Below are 15067 nucleotides of genomic sequence, written 5' to 3' on the forward strand. Positions count from 1 at the left end.
TCGCAGTAGAACTGGTCTGTATTTTATTGTATGTATTTCAAAACATACTGAGGAGTCCAAGGACAAAGGAGGTTAAGAGCTCACTTTCACTTCCCGGTGAGGGGTGCCTGTCAGCCCCTGCCCTACCTTCTCTCAGCTCTGTTGTTGACAGAAGAAATGCTCAAGTGGGGACCACGAGCATTTACAACTAAGGTTCCATGGGATGAGGTGACCGTGTGTGTGTGTGTGTGTGTGTGTGTGTGTGTCCCTGGCCAGGGGGCTGGTGTCCTGTGGCCTCCCACAGAACCTGCCTAGGGCGCTAAAGCCGCCTGCAGTCTGCAGCCCCACTTGGCCGAAGACCGTCTGTGTCTCTACTCTGTCCCTCAAACCAACTTGGAACATGGGTTTTCTGCAAGGTCAGGGGCAGAGGACCGGACCCGTCCTTCTGAGTCAGTGGGAATGACGGCCAAGCAGCCTCTTCTCATCTCTCGGCCACACCACCTCCTGCTTTCTGTTTGCAACAGGATGCCTTCTTCAATGTTTACCGCTATTTTTGGCTATCCCCCAGGAACTCCAACAAAAGGGAGCCTAAGAATCCTGCCAGGAGCCAGCAGATCCCCCCCTGGCAGGTGGGGCTCCTGGGGCTGCACAGGAAGCACCTTGCCCAGAGGCCCCGTCACCTTCCCTTCTCAGGCCCAGACGGAGACCCGCATTTCCTCTCGTCTGGAGACTTCCCTACCCTGACCGGCGGATGGGGGTGGACGCTCCATGGCATCCCTTCTCAGGCAGAAGCTTTCTTTAGAGCAGCAATGGCTTCCTTTCTGTGAAGGCTGGGTGAGATTCCTGAACCGTGAGGATGGGGAAATCAGGGCAGTTTTATTTATGATGGCGATGTACAAGACTCCACGCTTAGGTGCGCGGGCGAGATAAGGACCGGGCCCAGGCCTTCTGCTTCTCCTCGGGATTCCTGGGGGCAAACTTCTCCTGCAGCTTCTTCCACATGCCTTTATTCATTTCCTTAAATTCTTCTAGGGTGTCTGCAAAAGGGGAAGACAAAAAATAAATAAAGAGACTGAAGTCTACAATATGAATATGTAAATTGGCCCCATCCGAGCACACCCTGATTTTTACACAGTATGTTCCTGAGAGAGGGAAGCGTGGCCCCCAACTTCTGATAAGCAAATCAAGACAGAGTGACAGAAAAATAACTCGTGTGGATGCAGCACTTGTGCAGCAGGCACCACATGAACATCCTGCCCCTTCCAGTGGTCTCCACCCAGTGCCAGAGAACAGCAAAGAAACGGTATTGCCCTTGTCAGTGACGTGACCCACGGGCCCTGAGACTTTCTCTCAAAACTTGGCCTGTAACACACAGACCATACTGTCTCCACTTCTCAGATGTAGAAGTGAAGGCGGAAGGAGGTTAGGTAAGTTGCTCAGGTCGCACAGCCAGGAAGTGGTGGAGGTGGGATTTGAAGCTCTGCACCACATCCAGCGGAGCTGAAGAGGCACTGGGGAAGGAGATGGACTGGGGTCCCCACCGATCACTTCCTCTCTGGGAAACAAGTGATTTAACCCTCTTAGCCTCGGGCTCCTCATCTGTAAGGTGGAGATAAAAACGCCTGCCTCAAAAGTTCCAGACTAAAGGAAATAATAGAGGAATCTCCCTGGCAGCTGGCCCACACTCAACAAGAGGCGGCAGTCTTCATAGCTATGAAGGCAGCAGGGAGCCGGTGAGAGCTGGTGGGGCCCTTGTGTAAGAACACACGCACACGCACACGCTCACGCCCCAAAGGAATCAAAACCAGCTTTCTCAGTCCCAGCACTATTGACATTTTGGGCCAGACAGTCCTTTGCTGTGGGGCTGACCTGCGCGTTGTAGGATGTTTAGCAGCAACCTGGCCTCTACCCACTAGATGTCAGTAGCAGCCCCCACACGGCCCCTAGCTGTGCCGTCTGAAAATGTCTCCAGACGTCCTCCACGCGGGACTGTGGCAGTTTTGCCCCCAGTGGAGAACCAACAAGTCTCTCTAGGGCTAAAGTTCTACGACACCAAATTTTACCTGTATTTTAAATTTAGATTTTCACATAATCTTGTTTAAATTTCATAGCCTAGATTTTCATCAGTTAGCAAAACTTCTAGAGAAAAAAGAACAGCTCTTCTGAACAAAAAGGCAGCTTACGTTTACTGTCAGTGGGCTCTTGACTAAGTCAGGACATATGCTATACCTCAGCCATGAGCCCAACATCCCACCCTGAAACCTTTCCAGGTTTTCTCGTGGGCGTGAAGTGGGACGCTGGGCGGTCCCTGTCCACTCACAAGCCACGAGGCCTCTTTTAGAGTCTCCCGTGGCCCCAAGCCCGGGTGAACATGCTTGGGACCCAGACCTCGGTCACGTTTCAGACTCGCTAGGCCCTCAAACACTGCAAGGTGTATTCTTGCCCTGTCAGAGGAAACAATCAGTAAGCCCGTGCCACACGGTCGCAACAAAAATAGGAGGCTTACCGTGAGGACGAACCATCAGCAGGTTTGCTGGAGCTGAACTTCTGGCCAGAACAAGCTGCAGCACAGGCCAGTGGTGGGGAGTCTTCCGTGCCCCCCTCATCTGCTGCAGCCTGCTCTCCCCCAACTCACACAGGTGTCCAGGGGCCAACAACAAAGAAGGTGGAGGCTGGGCCCCTGGAACTCATTTCCATTCTAGTTTCAAGTCCAAAGTTTGCTCAAACCCTCTAAAGCCCTCAGAGTGACCCTGTGCACCAATACCGGTGACTGCATAGGCCCAGAAACATGGGAATAATTCTATGTGTACATTTGAAAAAACCGTCGATAAAGGAATTCCGCCTGGCCAAACTATCCTTACCCCGGTTTTCCAGAGTACCGTAACAAAAAATAGGATCAGAGTTGACACACAATAGCAGGTGATACCACCAGGTTTTATCTGTTCAGAAGGTTAAGAGTTGTCTGGAAGGCCAAATCCCCAAAACTTGGTTGCTGAAAGGCTGCCAGAGGATTAGGAGAGAGAAATTTCTAGAGTAGCCAAAGGCAAATGTTTCAGGGCCATGCCCTTGCAGAAAAGGTTAGCCTATTTTTGTATATGGTATCCTTGGCAATAAAAATAGTAATTTTCCAGAACCTGCCTACATCAACCCAGGCTCCCCCTGCCACTCCCCCCATCTCCCTGTCCAGTGACAATGGAGGTGGGGAAGTAAGGAGGGGATAGGCTAGGTAGGGTATTTCCTTCCTGTTAATCGAGGTCTGTCAACAACTCCCAAACACACCTAGTTAAACCCATGTCTAACCCACAAACCATGTCCCCTGGGTCAGATAACTCTCAGACGGATATCCCCATACAAGTGTATTGAATGGCTTTTTGTGTTAATTAAAACCCTCATTGTTTTATAAAGCCCCCTTAGGACCATAAAAATAAAATTATTTTCCTTCCATCTTGATTTCAACTACTTCCATTTGGCAAATACGTATTCCCCGGTTCCCTGCCGCACGCTTTGAATTTAAAAGCTCTGAAGATGGATTTTCTTTTTTAAATAATGCCTTTGACCTTCTCCATATCTTATGGCCAAAAAGCATGAGCCCCGAAGCTTCAGAATTTCCTCTGGGCTATTCCACACGAATTTCCATCAAGCAGAGCGGTCTTAGTAGACAATTCCCCTTGGCTGCTCAAACTCAAAGAATCATTTGCAAACCAACCAGAAAGGGCAGCTGTGCTGTCAATACCTGTGGACAGGATCAGCTTGTACTCTTCCACGGACAGGCCACTGAAGCTCGTGTCTCTGGGGCGAGGGTACTGGTCACACGGGCCAGAGAGGAGAGAGACGGTGGGGGAGAGATTAGTTTTGCAGCACAACCTGAGACCTCATGATCCTGGGGGAAGCCTTGCTCCCCCGGCAAAGTTCACCAGCCTGGGCCTCGGGAAGCCAGAGACCGGGCTGGGAGAAGAGCAGCGCCACCTAGAGGTCAAAGACTTGGCCTCGCTTGAGCGTACGCAAGAATCCTCTTGAAATGTAGCCTGTGATTCAGGAGGTCTGGGTGTGGCCCATGATTCTGCATTTCTTCTTTTTTTTTTTTTTAATTTTATTTTTTTTTAATTTACATCCAAATTAGTTGGCATATAAGATTCTGCATTTTTAACGTGCTCCCAGGTGGCGCCGGTGCTGCTGCTCACCGACCACACTCTGAGTTATGAGGATTTAGAAGAAATCCCTTTTCCCTGTAGGCTAGGCATTTGGCTGTGTATATTTCTGGAGTCACTTGAACACATTTTTCAGGCTTGGGAAAAACCACACTAAGTGGAATTTGACAGTAATCATGTCAGGGCTGAGGAAAAGCCCAGCTTTGTCTGACAGGACTTTCCCAAAGCACCCAACTTTATCACCGGAGTGTGAGGAAGTACGAGTTCCATCAGAGTAGATGCGAAAATATGTGTAAGACCCAACGGTTGTCAGATACACCCTGGGCACGCACTGGCATATAAAACACATGGCCTTTATTCGAAATTATAAATAGCTTTTATTTAGGTGACCTAAAAGCCTCTACCAGGCGCCTTTGTTGGCTTGCTTGAAATTACTGGTTACATCTGAAAGTAGCAAAACCACAATCCTTTACAAAGGATTGTATAATCAGATTTTCACTCACTCTCATTGGTCATTTCCAGTCCGAGGGCTGGGGATATAAAAGACTGGCCCACTCACCTTGTGTTTGTAATAGTTTGAATGGAGTCGTGCTAAGCTCTCATACATCTGATCACAGGCCTCAGGCTCGGCGATCTGAAAAACAAAGAACCCCCCAAGGAAGTAGGCAAATAAGCCCCGCCTCTCAGGCCGTGTCTGCACCACTGGGTAGGACCCCGCTTACAGAAGGCTTTCGCACTGGCTTCTTCACTCCATGGGAGGCAAACCTGGCCTACAGCTCCAGCTATTAGAAAGCTATTAGAAATCACCTTTTTGTAATGGCTTCACCTCACCAACTCCCCAACCTGCAGAAAAACTCCATCCATCAACTGGCATCTGGGACCTGTGTACCCCCACACCGGCTGTAGTGGGATGCACCACAATCAAAATAGATGATCAGAAGGGTGGATCTCATGACAGGAAGTGGTAGTGGAGAGTGTGGGCTCCAAGGAACCAGAGGAGGGGGAGTTCCCGTGCTCAGTGTATGGTGGAAGTGACACTAAGCTGGCTTCTGGAGGATGCAAAGGAGTTGGGGAGCAGAAGGGAGAGCTGAGAGGCCTTCCGGGTGGGGGGATGGTGTGAGCAAGAGGAGACAGGAATGCTATCTATGCTTCAGACCAGACCAATCTGGCTGAGGGCCCGAATATGCAGTAAGAACCTGGGTGGGAGAAGGAGCTTTTTGAGTTAAACCTTCAATATGAAATGTATTAAATATTCTTTTAGGAAAGGCAAAAAAAAAAAAAAAAAAAAAGAAAATCGTCTGAGTGCTCATCTGTGGTGAGCCGCTGCAATTTTATAAGGAAAGAAACATGAAGAAGGCAGTATTTTAAGATGAGACAGTTGAATTGAGGAGAACCAAGAGGGAGAGTCCAATTAAGTGCCGCTGGAAAGGATAGGGCCCGAACACTGAGGCCTTGTGAATAGAGAGGGGAAAAAAACAAGAAATACCCTTGGTGCCCCTGCTGGAAATTCCAGGAAAGACGGGCACGTGCAGATGCGAAGTGTTTTCTCCCCTTTCATACCTCTTTTTAGTTTTCCCTTCCTTCTGCTCTTGCTATTATTTATCTACAGTTCCTTATATTACTCTGCCAAGAATTCTGAAACCTCCCCAGAAAAACAAAACAAAAACAAAACTTTCACTTTTATGTTTTTTCCCCAGAATTCAAATGATGGATTTTTCCAACTTAAATCCTTTCTCCAAGAAGGCAAAGCATAAATAAATCAGTAGTTAAGCGTTTTAATAAGGCAGCTCTGCTTCTGCCTCTGTGCGCGTGTCAAATGAGGTCTCCACTTTATTGCCAACAAAAAAGACGATCCATCACTTAGTTTAACTTGATCCATCCCCGGGTTGAGGCCACTCATCACGAGAATGCCCAGGTAGCCACATCAGAAGAGAGAGGATTCTGGGCCGGGGAGGTAGCCAGTGTTCGCTGAATAATGATCAAAGTCCTTCTTTGAGTGGATTGGCGCTGAGGGAAGGACAGAAAGAATGGATGGGGAAATGTGCTACCAGAGATCACGTTCTGACCCCTACGGGGCAGCGCTTCCAGGGAAAAGTCCAGCTGGAGCAGAATTCTGCAGGATGCACTTTGGAGGAAAGCACATGGAACATCCTGGCTTCAGCAGAGCACGCGCGACCAAGAGCTAACATGGAAGGTAGGGGAACAGAAGGTACATGACACAAAAGGAATGAGAACAATGCCAGCACAAAGTTTTGAAGAATATTCTGTCAATTATCAAAAGAAAATCACGCATTTCACCTTTTGCTTGCTGTCTTCGTTCTTGGGAGGATGAGTTCACTTACACATGTAAAGATCGCGCACCGAGAACCCACGGCGTGCTCGGTCCTGTGTATGAGCATGTCTCCGTGGCTGTGGAGAGCAGTAGGGTCACACTGCCTAGCTTTGAATCTTGGCTCCTTCACTTATCAGCTAGCTACAGAAGGTTGGGCGAATCGTGCAATTCCCCCTGCCTCCCACACTTTAGAAAACATTTGCCACTAAGTCCGTAAGTAAATAAATATGAATGTAAAAAAATATAAATAAGTATGAATGAATGAATGAATAAATAAACAAACAAACAAACAAATAAATAAATAAATGGGTTCAAGCCCCACATCGGGCTCTGTGCTGACAGCTCAGAGCCTGGAGTCTGCTTCGGATTCTGTGTCTCCCTCTCTGCCCCTCCCCTGCTCACACACGTGTGCACGCATGCTTTGAGAGAGATTTTCTCTCTCAAAAATAAATTTAAAAAATTATAAAGAAAACGTTTGCCACATTTGCTTTATCAGTCTCTCCATCTCTATGCATTTTCCTTCTGATCCATTTGGTAGTAAGTTGGAGCACGATGCTCCTTTACTCCATAATATTTCAGTATGTTTCCTAAGAACAAGGACGTTCTTTTACATAACCACAGTTCAGTGATCAAATACGGGACATCTGACATTGATATGACACTTTTATCTAGTTCATCATCCATATTCCAATTCTGTCAATTGTCTCAGTAATACTCTTTACAGGAAAAAAAAATCTTTTTGGTCCAGGATCTCCTACTGCATTTATCTGTCGTGTATCTTTCTCCTTTCAGCTGGGATGGTTCCTCGTGCCTCGGCCTTTCTTTTGTCTTTCAAGCACTGACATTTTTGAAGCATACCCGCCAACTTAACCTTTCTTTTAAAAGAAAAGATAATAATAGCCCCTATTTCTGAGGGCGGTGTGAGGAAAAATGAGGTAATGCCTGGGCTGCTCTGAATTTGGGGCCTGGAACACTGATAAATGTGAGCGATCAGCTTTTGTTAATACTGCTGGTAGTGAATAGTTGTAGACGGAAGCACAGGCCTCTAGCTTGCAAACTACAAGAGGAAAGAGCAGAACAGTTCGGGACAAACCTGGAGACAGATAATCCTGGTGACAGTGGCATGAAGGGTGCCGTGGACACTGCCGGGGAAGACTGGCCGAAGGGTCATGGCTACAGAAGGGAGTGGGGGCTTTCCAGGCCCAGCGCAGGCTTAAGCACATGTCCAGGGAAAAGGCAGTGATGGCATTCTCGGTGGATCAGTGATGCCAGTGTGATGGCTGGGGCGTGGCTAGAGACGGAGTAATGTAGGCAGGGAAAATCGCCGCACCTGACCGAACCACCGGCTCTGACCTGTGGCTCTCGGCGGTCACCAAGCATTTTGCGGTCAGCTCGCCGGGGATGAAACACCAACCCTCGGTCTCTGCCAAGTGAGCAGTCATCTGTCACACTTATTCTTCACCTGGTGGCCGCCCATCTGGACCTTCCCCTCTTACCACCATCCGACCACCTTCCCACCCAAGTGGAGGAAAGGGGTTCCCACCTTGGACTTGCCCTCCTCAGCCACCAACACAGCGCTTCCTGATCAAACCCCCATTCTGACCAGATCCTCACCCTCCAAAATCTTGCCCATGCAAGCTCCCCTCCTGCTGCTCCTCCAACTTCTCTAACCGTGAGAATTTGCTACAGGGCTACTCAGCTACCTCCTACCACATACACCCTCAAGTGGGTGACAGGTGTCATCTCCCTTCCTGTCCTTTCCCTTCTTTGAAAGGGCAGAGGAAGGGCACAGGAGGAGGCTGAGGTCACCCTTGCAGAGCACTGCTCCTGGGAGGGCAAAGAGCACAGGGTCTGAGTGCAAACAACAAAGGGATCCTCTGAGTTTTTTCCATCTCTTAAAATTCCTTCAGTAGTAAAGACACAGTCTCCTAGATATTTTACATAATGCCTGGTGCTCCATTAATGATCCAAGAAGGAACCAAACACCTGACAATAACCACCAAAAAATGAACTTGTCACCCAACTTCCGATTTGAAGTCAGAAGATGTCTCTATCAGGCTGTAAAAGCGGCTTGACGGAGGCGATGAGAACTAGGTATGCCAACTTCTGGCCAGATGTTACTGCTTAAGGAGAGAAGTGGCCATGGCCAACTCTGAGTCCCAGGCACAGCCAACCCAAGCTCAGCAATTAAAAAAGTCTCAGTTACTGCTTAAAAGATTATCGAGAAATATCTTTCTAATTCCAGAAGCCTGGCCACACTTGTACATCGTACACTTTTATTCGCAGATGCCAGCACAAACATTTCTGAATTTTGAAATATACAGTTTTCCTGATGAAATGTACTGTGCACTTTTAGAAATATTCTTACAGACAGGCTTTAAATTACCTGATTTTGCATTCACACCTAATGAGATTACGGACATTTTAGGACTAATAGCAGCTCTGGGTTTGAGAAAGGCAGCAGTGGGACATTATGAAAAATTCAGCTCTGCTCCCTAAATGTGAATAAAATAGATGTGCAACTGACACAGTGTCCTTTATGGCTCTATTTTTGCTCCTTTTGCATTTCCCCTGCTCAGTCGTCAGTGTATTTCTCTTTACCATATTAAACTTTTATACATACAAATCTACATCAGTGCCGCAGGCACTGATTTCGATTTTCAAAATTGAATTTTGGGTGGTGACTGCAATTGGTACACACGGCGGCCCTGATTCTAGTCACACAAAGGGACGCATAAGCACTTTTGGGAAAGGGTGCCGCAAATTGCTTTGCTAATTAAGGTAGAGCTGGATTCAGTCCAGGAGGATCTATGAAAAAAGGTTTTCATGGCTTGGTAATGAACTTCTGAAATGAGTTCATTCCGTTATGGGAGCCTATTCCCTTCAGTTGCCAATCTATTTCTTGAGCACCTACTATGCAGAATGCTCTGCTAGGGGCTGTGAGGGGACATAAAGACCCAGCCTCGGCCTTGGAGAAGTTGGCAATCGTGCTGAGGAGACAAGACATGCGCGCATTAAAAATCAAACATGGCTCCGGGGTAGCGTGTAACTGAGAGCCAGAGTTAACGGGCAATCAGAGGTGGGAGCGGGTCACCAGGCTTGGCTAACAGGGCAGGTGTGGCAGGGGTCTCAAGTTTCACCGCGGGTGACAGTTCACAGAGCGAGGGGGAGCCAGAGTCCCGCATTGAGGAGCATCCTGGCAAGGCTGGGACTGAGCCTGGGGTGGTATACGGATCAGAGGAATGGCTGGCAGGACGCGTGAAAAGGCAGGGGACAAGGATGCATGGGTCAAAGACAAGCAGGGTCTTAAGCTGAGCCACCACAGGAGGGCCCGGGAAGGCAGCAAACCTTGGCAAGCCTTGTGTGTTTGGGGGGCGGTGTCCACAGTGCACGAGATCCTCAAGGGTTAAGAACCACTTAACGTCGTAGCCAATTTGGGAGGCAAGAGAAGACACCCTACGCCAGGGTACGGTGCTGGGGTGTGGTGCGAGGCAAAACTCAGGCTGGCGCCAAGGATCAGAGGACGGTGAAGGCCTCACAAACCTGCCTGCCACTTGTCCAGAGGGCAACAGGCAGACCCAAAGAGCTCTGAGTAAAGCAGAGACCCACTGAAAGTGGTCAGTAGTTTGTCCCCCACCGAGAAGCACCTGCATCCTTAACCAAGCACAGAAGACTGCCATCCCCAGGTCTAAACACTACCTCACCCCACTCTAGCTCCACCTGGACCTGGGAGAGAAGGCAAGATGGAGACGTCTGCATTCCGCCTCAGAGATGATTCTCCTCGTAACTCCTGTTTTGCAATGGGTTCAATATTGCAACTAAAAACAGCATGATCTGTCCTCAGCCCATTCCTCAAAAACCTGCCTTCGGGGGGCCCACATATGGGGCGGGCAGCGCTGAGGCGGCGTCACCCCTGCCAGCACACGCCAGGAAGCTGGCAGCCAGTCCCGGCCACACAGGAATGCCGAAGACCGGGGCTCTGCTGGATGACCGAGAAAACAGAATTCTATACACACTTTCACATTCTCCTCTGAGAACTGGAACTAGCATTTCCATTACCGCAAGCCTGAGAACACAGTTCAACTTTTTTCCAAACGAGGTGGGTATGGTATCAACCTGGACATAATACAAGAACTCACTGGTGGGTGAGCCCCTTCCCGGGTGGCCGCATTTCCAGGCTGTTCCTCACAGCTGTGCCCCACGCTGGATTAGTGGGTGCTGGTGTGCAGTTGGGGAGCTTAAAGGAAGCTGCTTGGGTACCTAATGAACTCAGTAGAAGGATTTGCTCCTTTCCCTGTACTTAAGTCAACAATTACGGTTGTTTTGCCACCTTCCCCCACATTGAGGTTCTTTTATTAAGCTCTTGGTGCGGCAGGGTACGTGTTTCTTGAAGAAACTGTATTCAAAGTGGGCAAAGCCCATAACCATTAACTTTGAAAAAACTGTACAAAAGGACAGAGGGTGTAAGAGGCGTTGAGTGTGTTCCTGCTTCTTCCCACCACACCTCCCTCTTGGTGGGTTTTGGGTGGACTGTGAGACTCCCCAAAGGGCTTCCTGAGGTGGGATAAATGGAGGCGGTGCTTTCTGTACACTGCTTTCAAGTCTGAAGGGCTCGTTTGCCTTCCAGCGAGTCTGGCTCTCCTGCACTGCTGTCCCACCCGAGGGTCATCTTTCCTCCCATCCACACTAGGGAGGTCATGGCCAGGGCAAAGAAAAACAGGTGGGTAAACACAGGGAGGTATTTAATTCTTTGGCGAAACTGTCCATGGTCCAAAAAGGCTTGAGCAGGGCACGAGGGAAAAGGAGTGGCTTGATGTTTGTGGACCAAGGGGACCTTCTAACAAGAAAGAACTTGGGAGAAATGGCAGCTGAGGAAAGATCAGGGCCAGAACAGCTGGGTCTGCTGCTTACTTGTCTTGCCACCTAACTCCCACGGGACCCTGAGGAGGTTGTTTTATTTTTCTGGTTTTGTTTTCTCATCCGTAAAATGGGAATAAGCGATGGCTGCCTCAGTCAGCTGCACTAAGGATTAAATTAAATGAGATGATGCATGCACAGTGTGCCAGGCATGTATTCAGTGTTATTGTTAAGACGCAGGAAGCCAAGAGGCCGAGAGGACTGCCTGCCTCTCTCCTCTACAGGAACAAAGAGGCTGCGGACTAGAGCTGCCTCCCCCTCCAGTCCTGTGTTTCTGGCAACTGGCATAACCAAGGAGAAACTCCACACCAATCAGCCAACCGGGTCTAATGCCTGCTGCCGGCTGCCAACTTAATGAAAAGTCTACCAGAACCACCTCTCTTTCTCAAGGTTTATAGATGACCCGGGGGCGTCAGTGGGAGCGACTCACAGTGCTGTTCTCAATTCTGGAAAGGGGCTGCTCCCTCTAAAAATTATCACCAAGATTTACGAAGCCCAGGAGCATTCTCAGGTGACATCAGGATGAGGTACCATGACAGTGGTCCTGAGTAATGTGCTCGCTGCCATTATGATATACTGGGTTGCTCTACTAGGGATGCATTCATCAGCTGCTCCAGAACCATCAACAGAGCCATGACTTGCATCTAAAACCGTGACTCAAATTTGTGTGCGCCTTCGACTGATTAGAACTATCTCCCCAGGTGATGACAAAGGATGACAACTCCAAAAGAGAAAGCTCTACCCTCCTTCTCTGGCTCCTCTTACACTAAGTCAAGTAGGCGAACATCACACTTCCTCCCCAAGGCTCCAGCCTCTGTCAGCCTCACTGCTGGCTGGTTTTACCACTTGGATTTCAGTAGCGTAAATTGCATATCTGCCCGGCTCTGTCTTGGTGGTAAGGACCAGGCTGTGTCCCTCTTCTGGAGTTCCCACGGTACCCCCCACCCCCCTCTCGCACAGCAAGCTCTCAAATTAATTCTCACCACTCAGGACACAGAATTATTCCTTCTCTCTCGTCACTACTTCTGTCCATCTTTCTGCCACATCTGGAACCACATTCAAATGATTTTTACCTCATGAGCCATAACCAATCAGTCATTTATTTGTTTATCCAGACACTTACTGATTGTCTTTTATGTGTCAAGAAGTATGCTCGACAGGGGAGAAAGACAAAAATGGCACCATCTCTTTTCTCAGGAAGCTCACACTAAAATGACGTAGGGAGCAGAATCCTAGAAAGTCTATGGAGTTTGCAGAGTTGGGGCGAGGTACAGTTCTTGCTTTCAAGATCTTTATACGTCAGACCAGTGAAGACCGCTGTAAAAGGCGTGTCAGTGTAGTGCCCTACTCCTCACAAGCCCTGAACCAGACACTCCATCCATGCTCTCTACCCAATCTGGAATCTGATTTCAACGATGCCAATGGCCATGTTCCTGCTCCGTTAGGTGGGCTGGCTTGGCTCTGTGTTGGGCTAAGTTGCAAAAAAAAAAAAAAAAAAAAACCATGTCCTTGCTTTGATAGGTCTTGGCCAAGTTTGGCAAAAGTTCAGGTTGTGTGTTTATGTATCCCATTTCCTCCCTCTGACCTCTTGCCTGAGCCCCAGGCTCAAATATCTCACTGACTACTTGACATTTCCACTTGGAGGTAAGTCCACTTGGCATCTCAAATTTAACATGTCTAACACCGAACTCAAGATGTTCTTCCCACACCCCACCTGTTCCTCATCTAGTCTTTCCCATCTTGATAAACGGCACCTCCTCCCACCCAGTTGCTCACGCCAAAAAAAATCTAGGTGTTATCATTGGTTTCTCTTTTTTCCTTTACGTCACATCCACTATATTAGCAAGTCCTGTTGAAGCAACCTTCACTCTGCAAGCCAAATCTGGCCACTCCATCTCCTGTGCTGCTAACTTCATCCAAACCACCACTGTTTCTTGCCTTTTCTCTAGCCTCCTTGCTTTTTTTTTTTTTTTTTTAAATGTTTATTTATTTTTGAGAGAGAGAGAAAGACATAGAATGCGAATGGGGGAGGGGCAGATCAAGAGAGGGACACAGAATCTGAAACAGGTTCCAGGCTCTGAGCTGTCAGCACAGAGCCCGATTCGGGGGCCCGAACTCACCAACCGTGAGATCATGACCTGAGCCGAAGTTGGACGCTTAACTGGCTGAGCCACCCAGGCACCCCTGGCCTCCTTGTTTCTATCCTTGCCCCCTATAATTCATTCACCACACACAACCAGAATGATCTTTTAAAACAACTAAATTAGGACACTCAGTCTCCACAAACTTTGCCAATGGCTTCTCACTGGCCTTATGAGAAAATCCAACTCCTAGCCAGTGCCTTTAAGACCCTACTGTGCCTGGCTCCTGTCCTCCTCTGACCTCAACTCTTAGCAAACTCCTTCCCACTCACTCTTCGGCCACTCTGGCTTTCTTTCGGCTCCCTAACACATCAATCTGTTTCCTGCCTAGGACCTTTGCCTGGCATGCCCCTTCCCACCTAGTATCAGTTCAGCTCATCTTCCCTTATGTCTCATCTATGTGTCACGTCCTGAGCAAGTCCTCCTCTACCATAGCTAATAGTACCCCTTTCTCATGCTACTGTTTTACACCCAGCATAGTACTGATCTGGACTACTTTACATAGGTCTACTTCCTTATTGTGTCCCGAACTAGAATTTAAGCTTAAATTTCACGCTGAGATGCAGAGTGGACCTCATCCGTCTCCCCAGCACCCAGCACATGGTGGATGCTCAACGAAGATGTGTTTTATGAATGAGTCCCAGAGCTGCCGTCACACCAACCTGGAGGATAGCAAGAATCAGGTCTACTACTTACACACAGGGGCATGGGTTGAGGTCCCAAACCTGCTGCACGGGCTAACAGGGGCCCAGGTAGCACACAAAGGCTTAGCTCAGGCCCTACAGAGGTCCCGGAGGTTCAGCTCAACGTCAGTGCACAACACTGCGAGGTACCAGCACCGTGTCGGGGGAGCTATAAGCCTGCGACTGTCACTGTCTACGACTGCTGCTGTGTGTCTCAACCCTGGCTGCACCTTGAATCATCTGGAGAACTTTAAAAAATACTGAGGCCAAGGCCCCACCCCCAGTGGTTCTGATTCAGGATGGTCCTGAGCATTTAGATTTTTAAAAAGCTTTTTCAGTCACTCCAAAGTGCAGCCAGATGAGAGCATTGAATAAAAGGCTGGGTCGTCGCTCTCTGCAGTTCCCGGGGGTACAGGAGGGTCCGCGCGCACGTGCGACCGGGGTGGGAAGGCGCGCGCATGCGTGAACACCTCGGCAAGCCGCTCGTTGGCCCCGTCCCTGCCTCGTCCTTTCCTCCCATCGCCCCAACCGCCTCCCCGCTGCAGGAGGACCCCACAGTCCGGTCACCTGGGTGTTCTCTCCCTCCCGAAAGGCCTGTGCCACCCGCTGCCGCAGGTAAGCGCCCAAGTCCCGGCCCCGTTTGGTCTCGTCCACTGGCCATTCCTCACAGAGCTTAAGGAAGCGGCGGTAGCGGCTGGCCGCCATTTTGGGCCCCGCTTGTCCCCGCCCTCATGGGAGGAGTTGGAGCGGCCGGTGGCGCTTGCGCACTTAGGCTCTCCGGCTTCCCGAGGAGATAGGGTGGGTGGGAGGAACGAGCATGCGCGACTTCGCGGGCGCCCTGGCGCTCTCCGGATGGGGGCGCTGCTC

The 15067-nt window shown here is 49.4% G+C and overlaps 1 protein-coding gene and 1 long non-coding RNA gene across 2 annotated transcripts in view; one reads left to right on the forward strand and one right to left on the reverse strand.

The window, feature by feature from the left end:
• On the reverse strand, positions 1–14941 carry UQCC2 (ubiquinol-cytochrome c reductase complex assembly factor 2). Its single transcript, XM_040473224.1, has 4 exons — positions 14768–14941; positions 4687–4761; positions 3713–3782; positions 1–1016 (listed from the first exon to the last, which is right to left on the reverse strand). Exons 1-4 carry the CDS (start codon positions 14903–14905, stop codon positions 889–891), a joined length of 411 nt encoding a protein of 136 aa, XP_040329158.1. The 5' UTR covers positions 14906–14941; the 3' UTR covers positions 1–888.
• Positions 14660–15067, forward strand: part of LOC121029301 (uncharacterized) — an 8114-nt gene continuing 7706 nt past the window's right edge. The window contains exon 1 of the long non-coding RNA XR_005789667.1: positions 14660–14815. This is a non-coding gene — a long non-coding RNA (uncharacterized LOC121029301). The remainder of the gene's footprint in view (positions 14816–15067) is intronic.

The sequence above is a fragment of the Herpailurus yagouaroundi genome, unplaced genomic scaffold (genome assembly GCF_014898765.1).
Source record: "Herpailurus yagouaroundi ecotype Mexico unplaced genomic scaffold, PumYag 139, whole genome shotgun sequence".
NCBI classification, from domain to species: domain Eukaryota; kingdom Metazoa; phylum Chordata; class Mammalia; order Carnivora; family Felidae; genus Herpailurus; species Herpailurus yagouaroundi.

Bases quoted from the DNA above. Each gene is read 5' to 3' on its own strand.
- UQCC2 (XM_040473224.1), bottom strand. From the start codon at position 14,905: ATGGCGGCCAGCCGCTACCGCCGCTTCCTTAAGCTCTGTGAGGAATGG. The intron at 4,762-14,767 runs GTGACCGGACTG...TTTGTTTTTCAG, and splicing joins GGGAGGGAGAGAACACCCAG to ATCGCCGAGCCTGAGGCCTG. The intron at 1,017-3,712 runs GTATTGACAGCA...CCCCTTTTGCAG, and splicing joins CAAGCTGATCCTGTCCACAG to ACACCCTAGAAGAATTTAAG.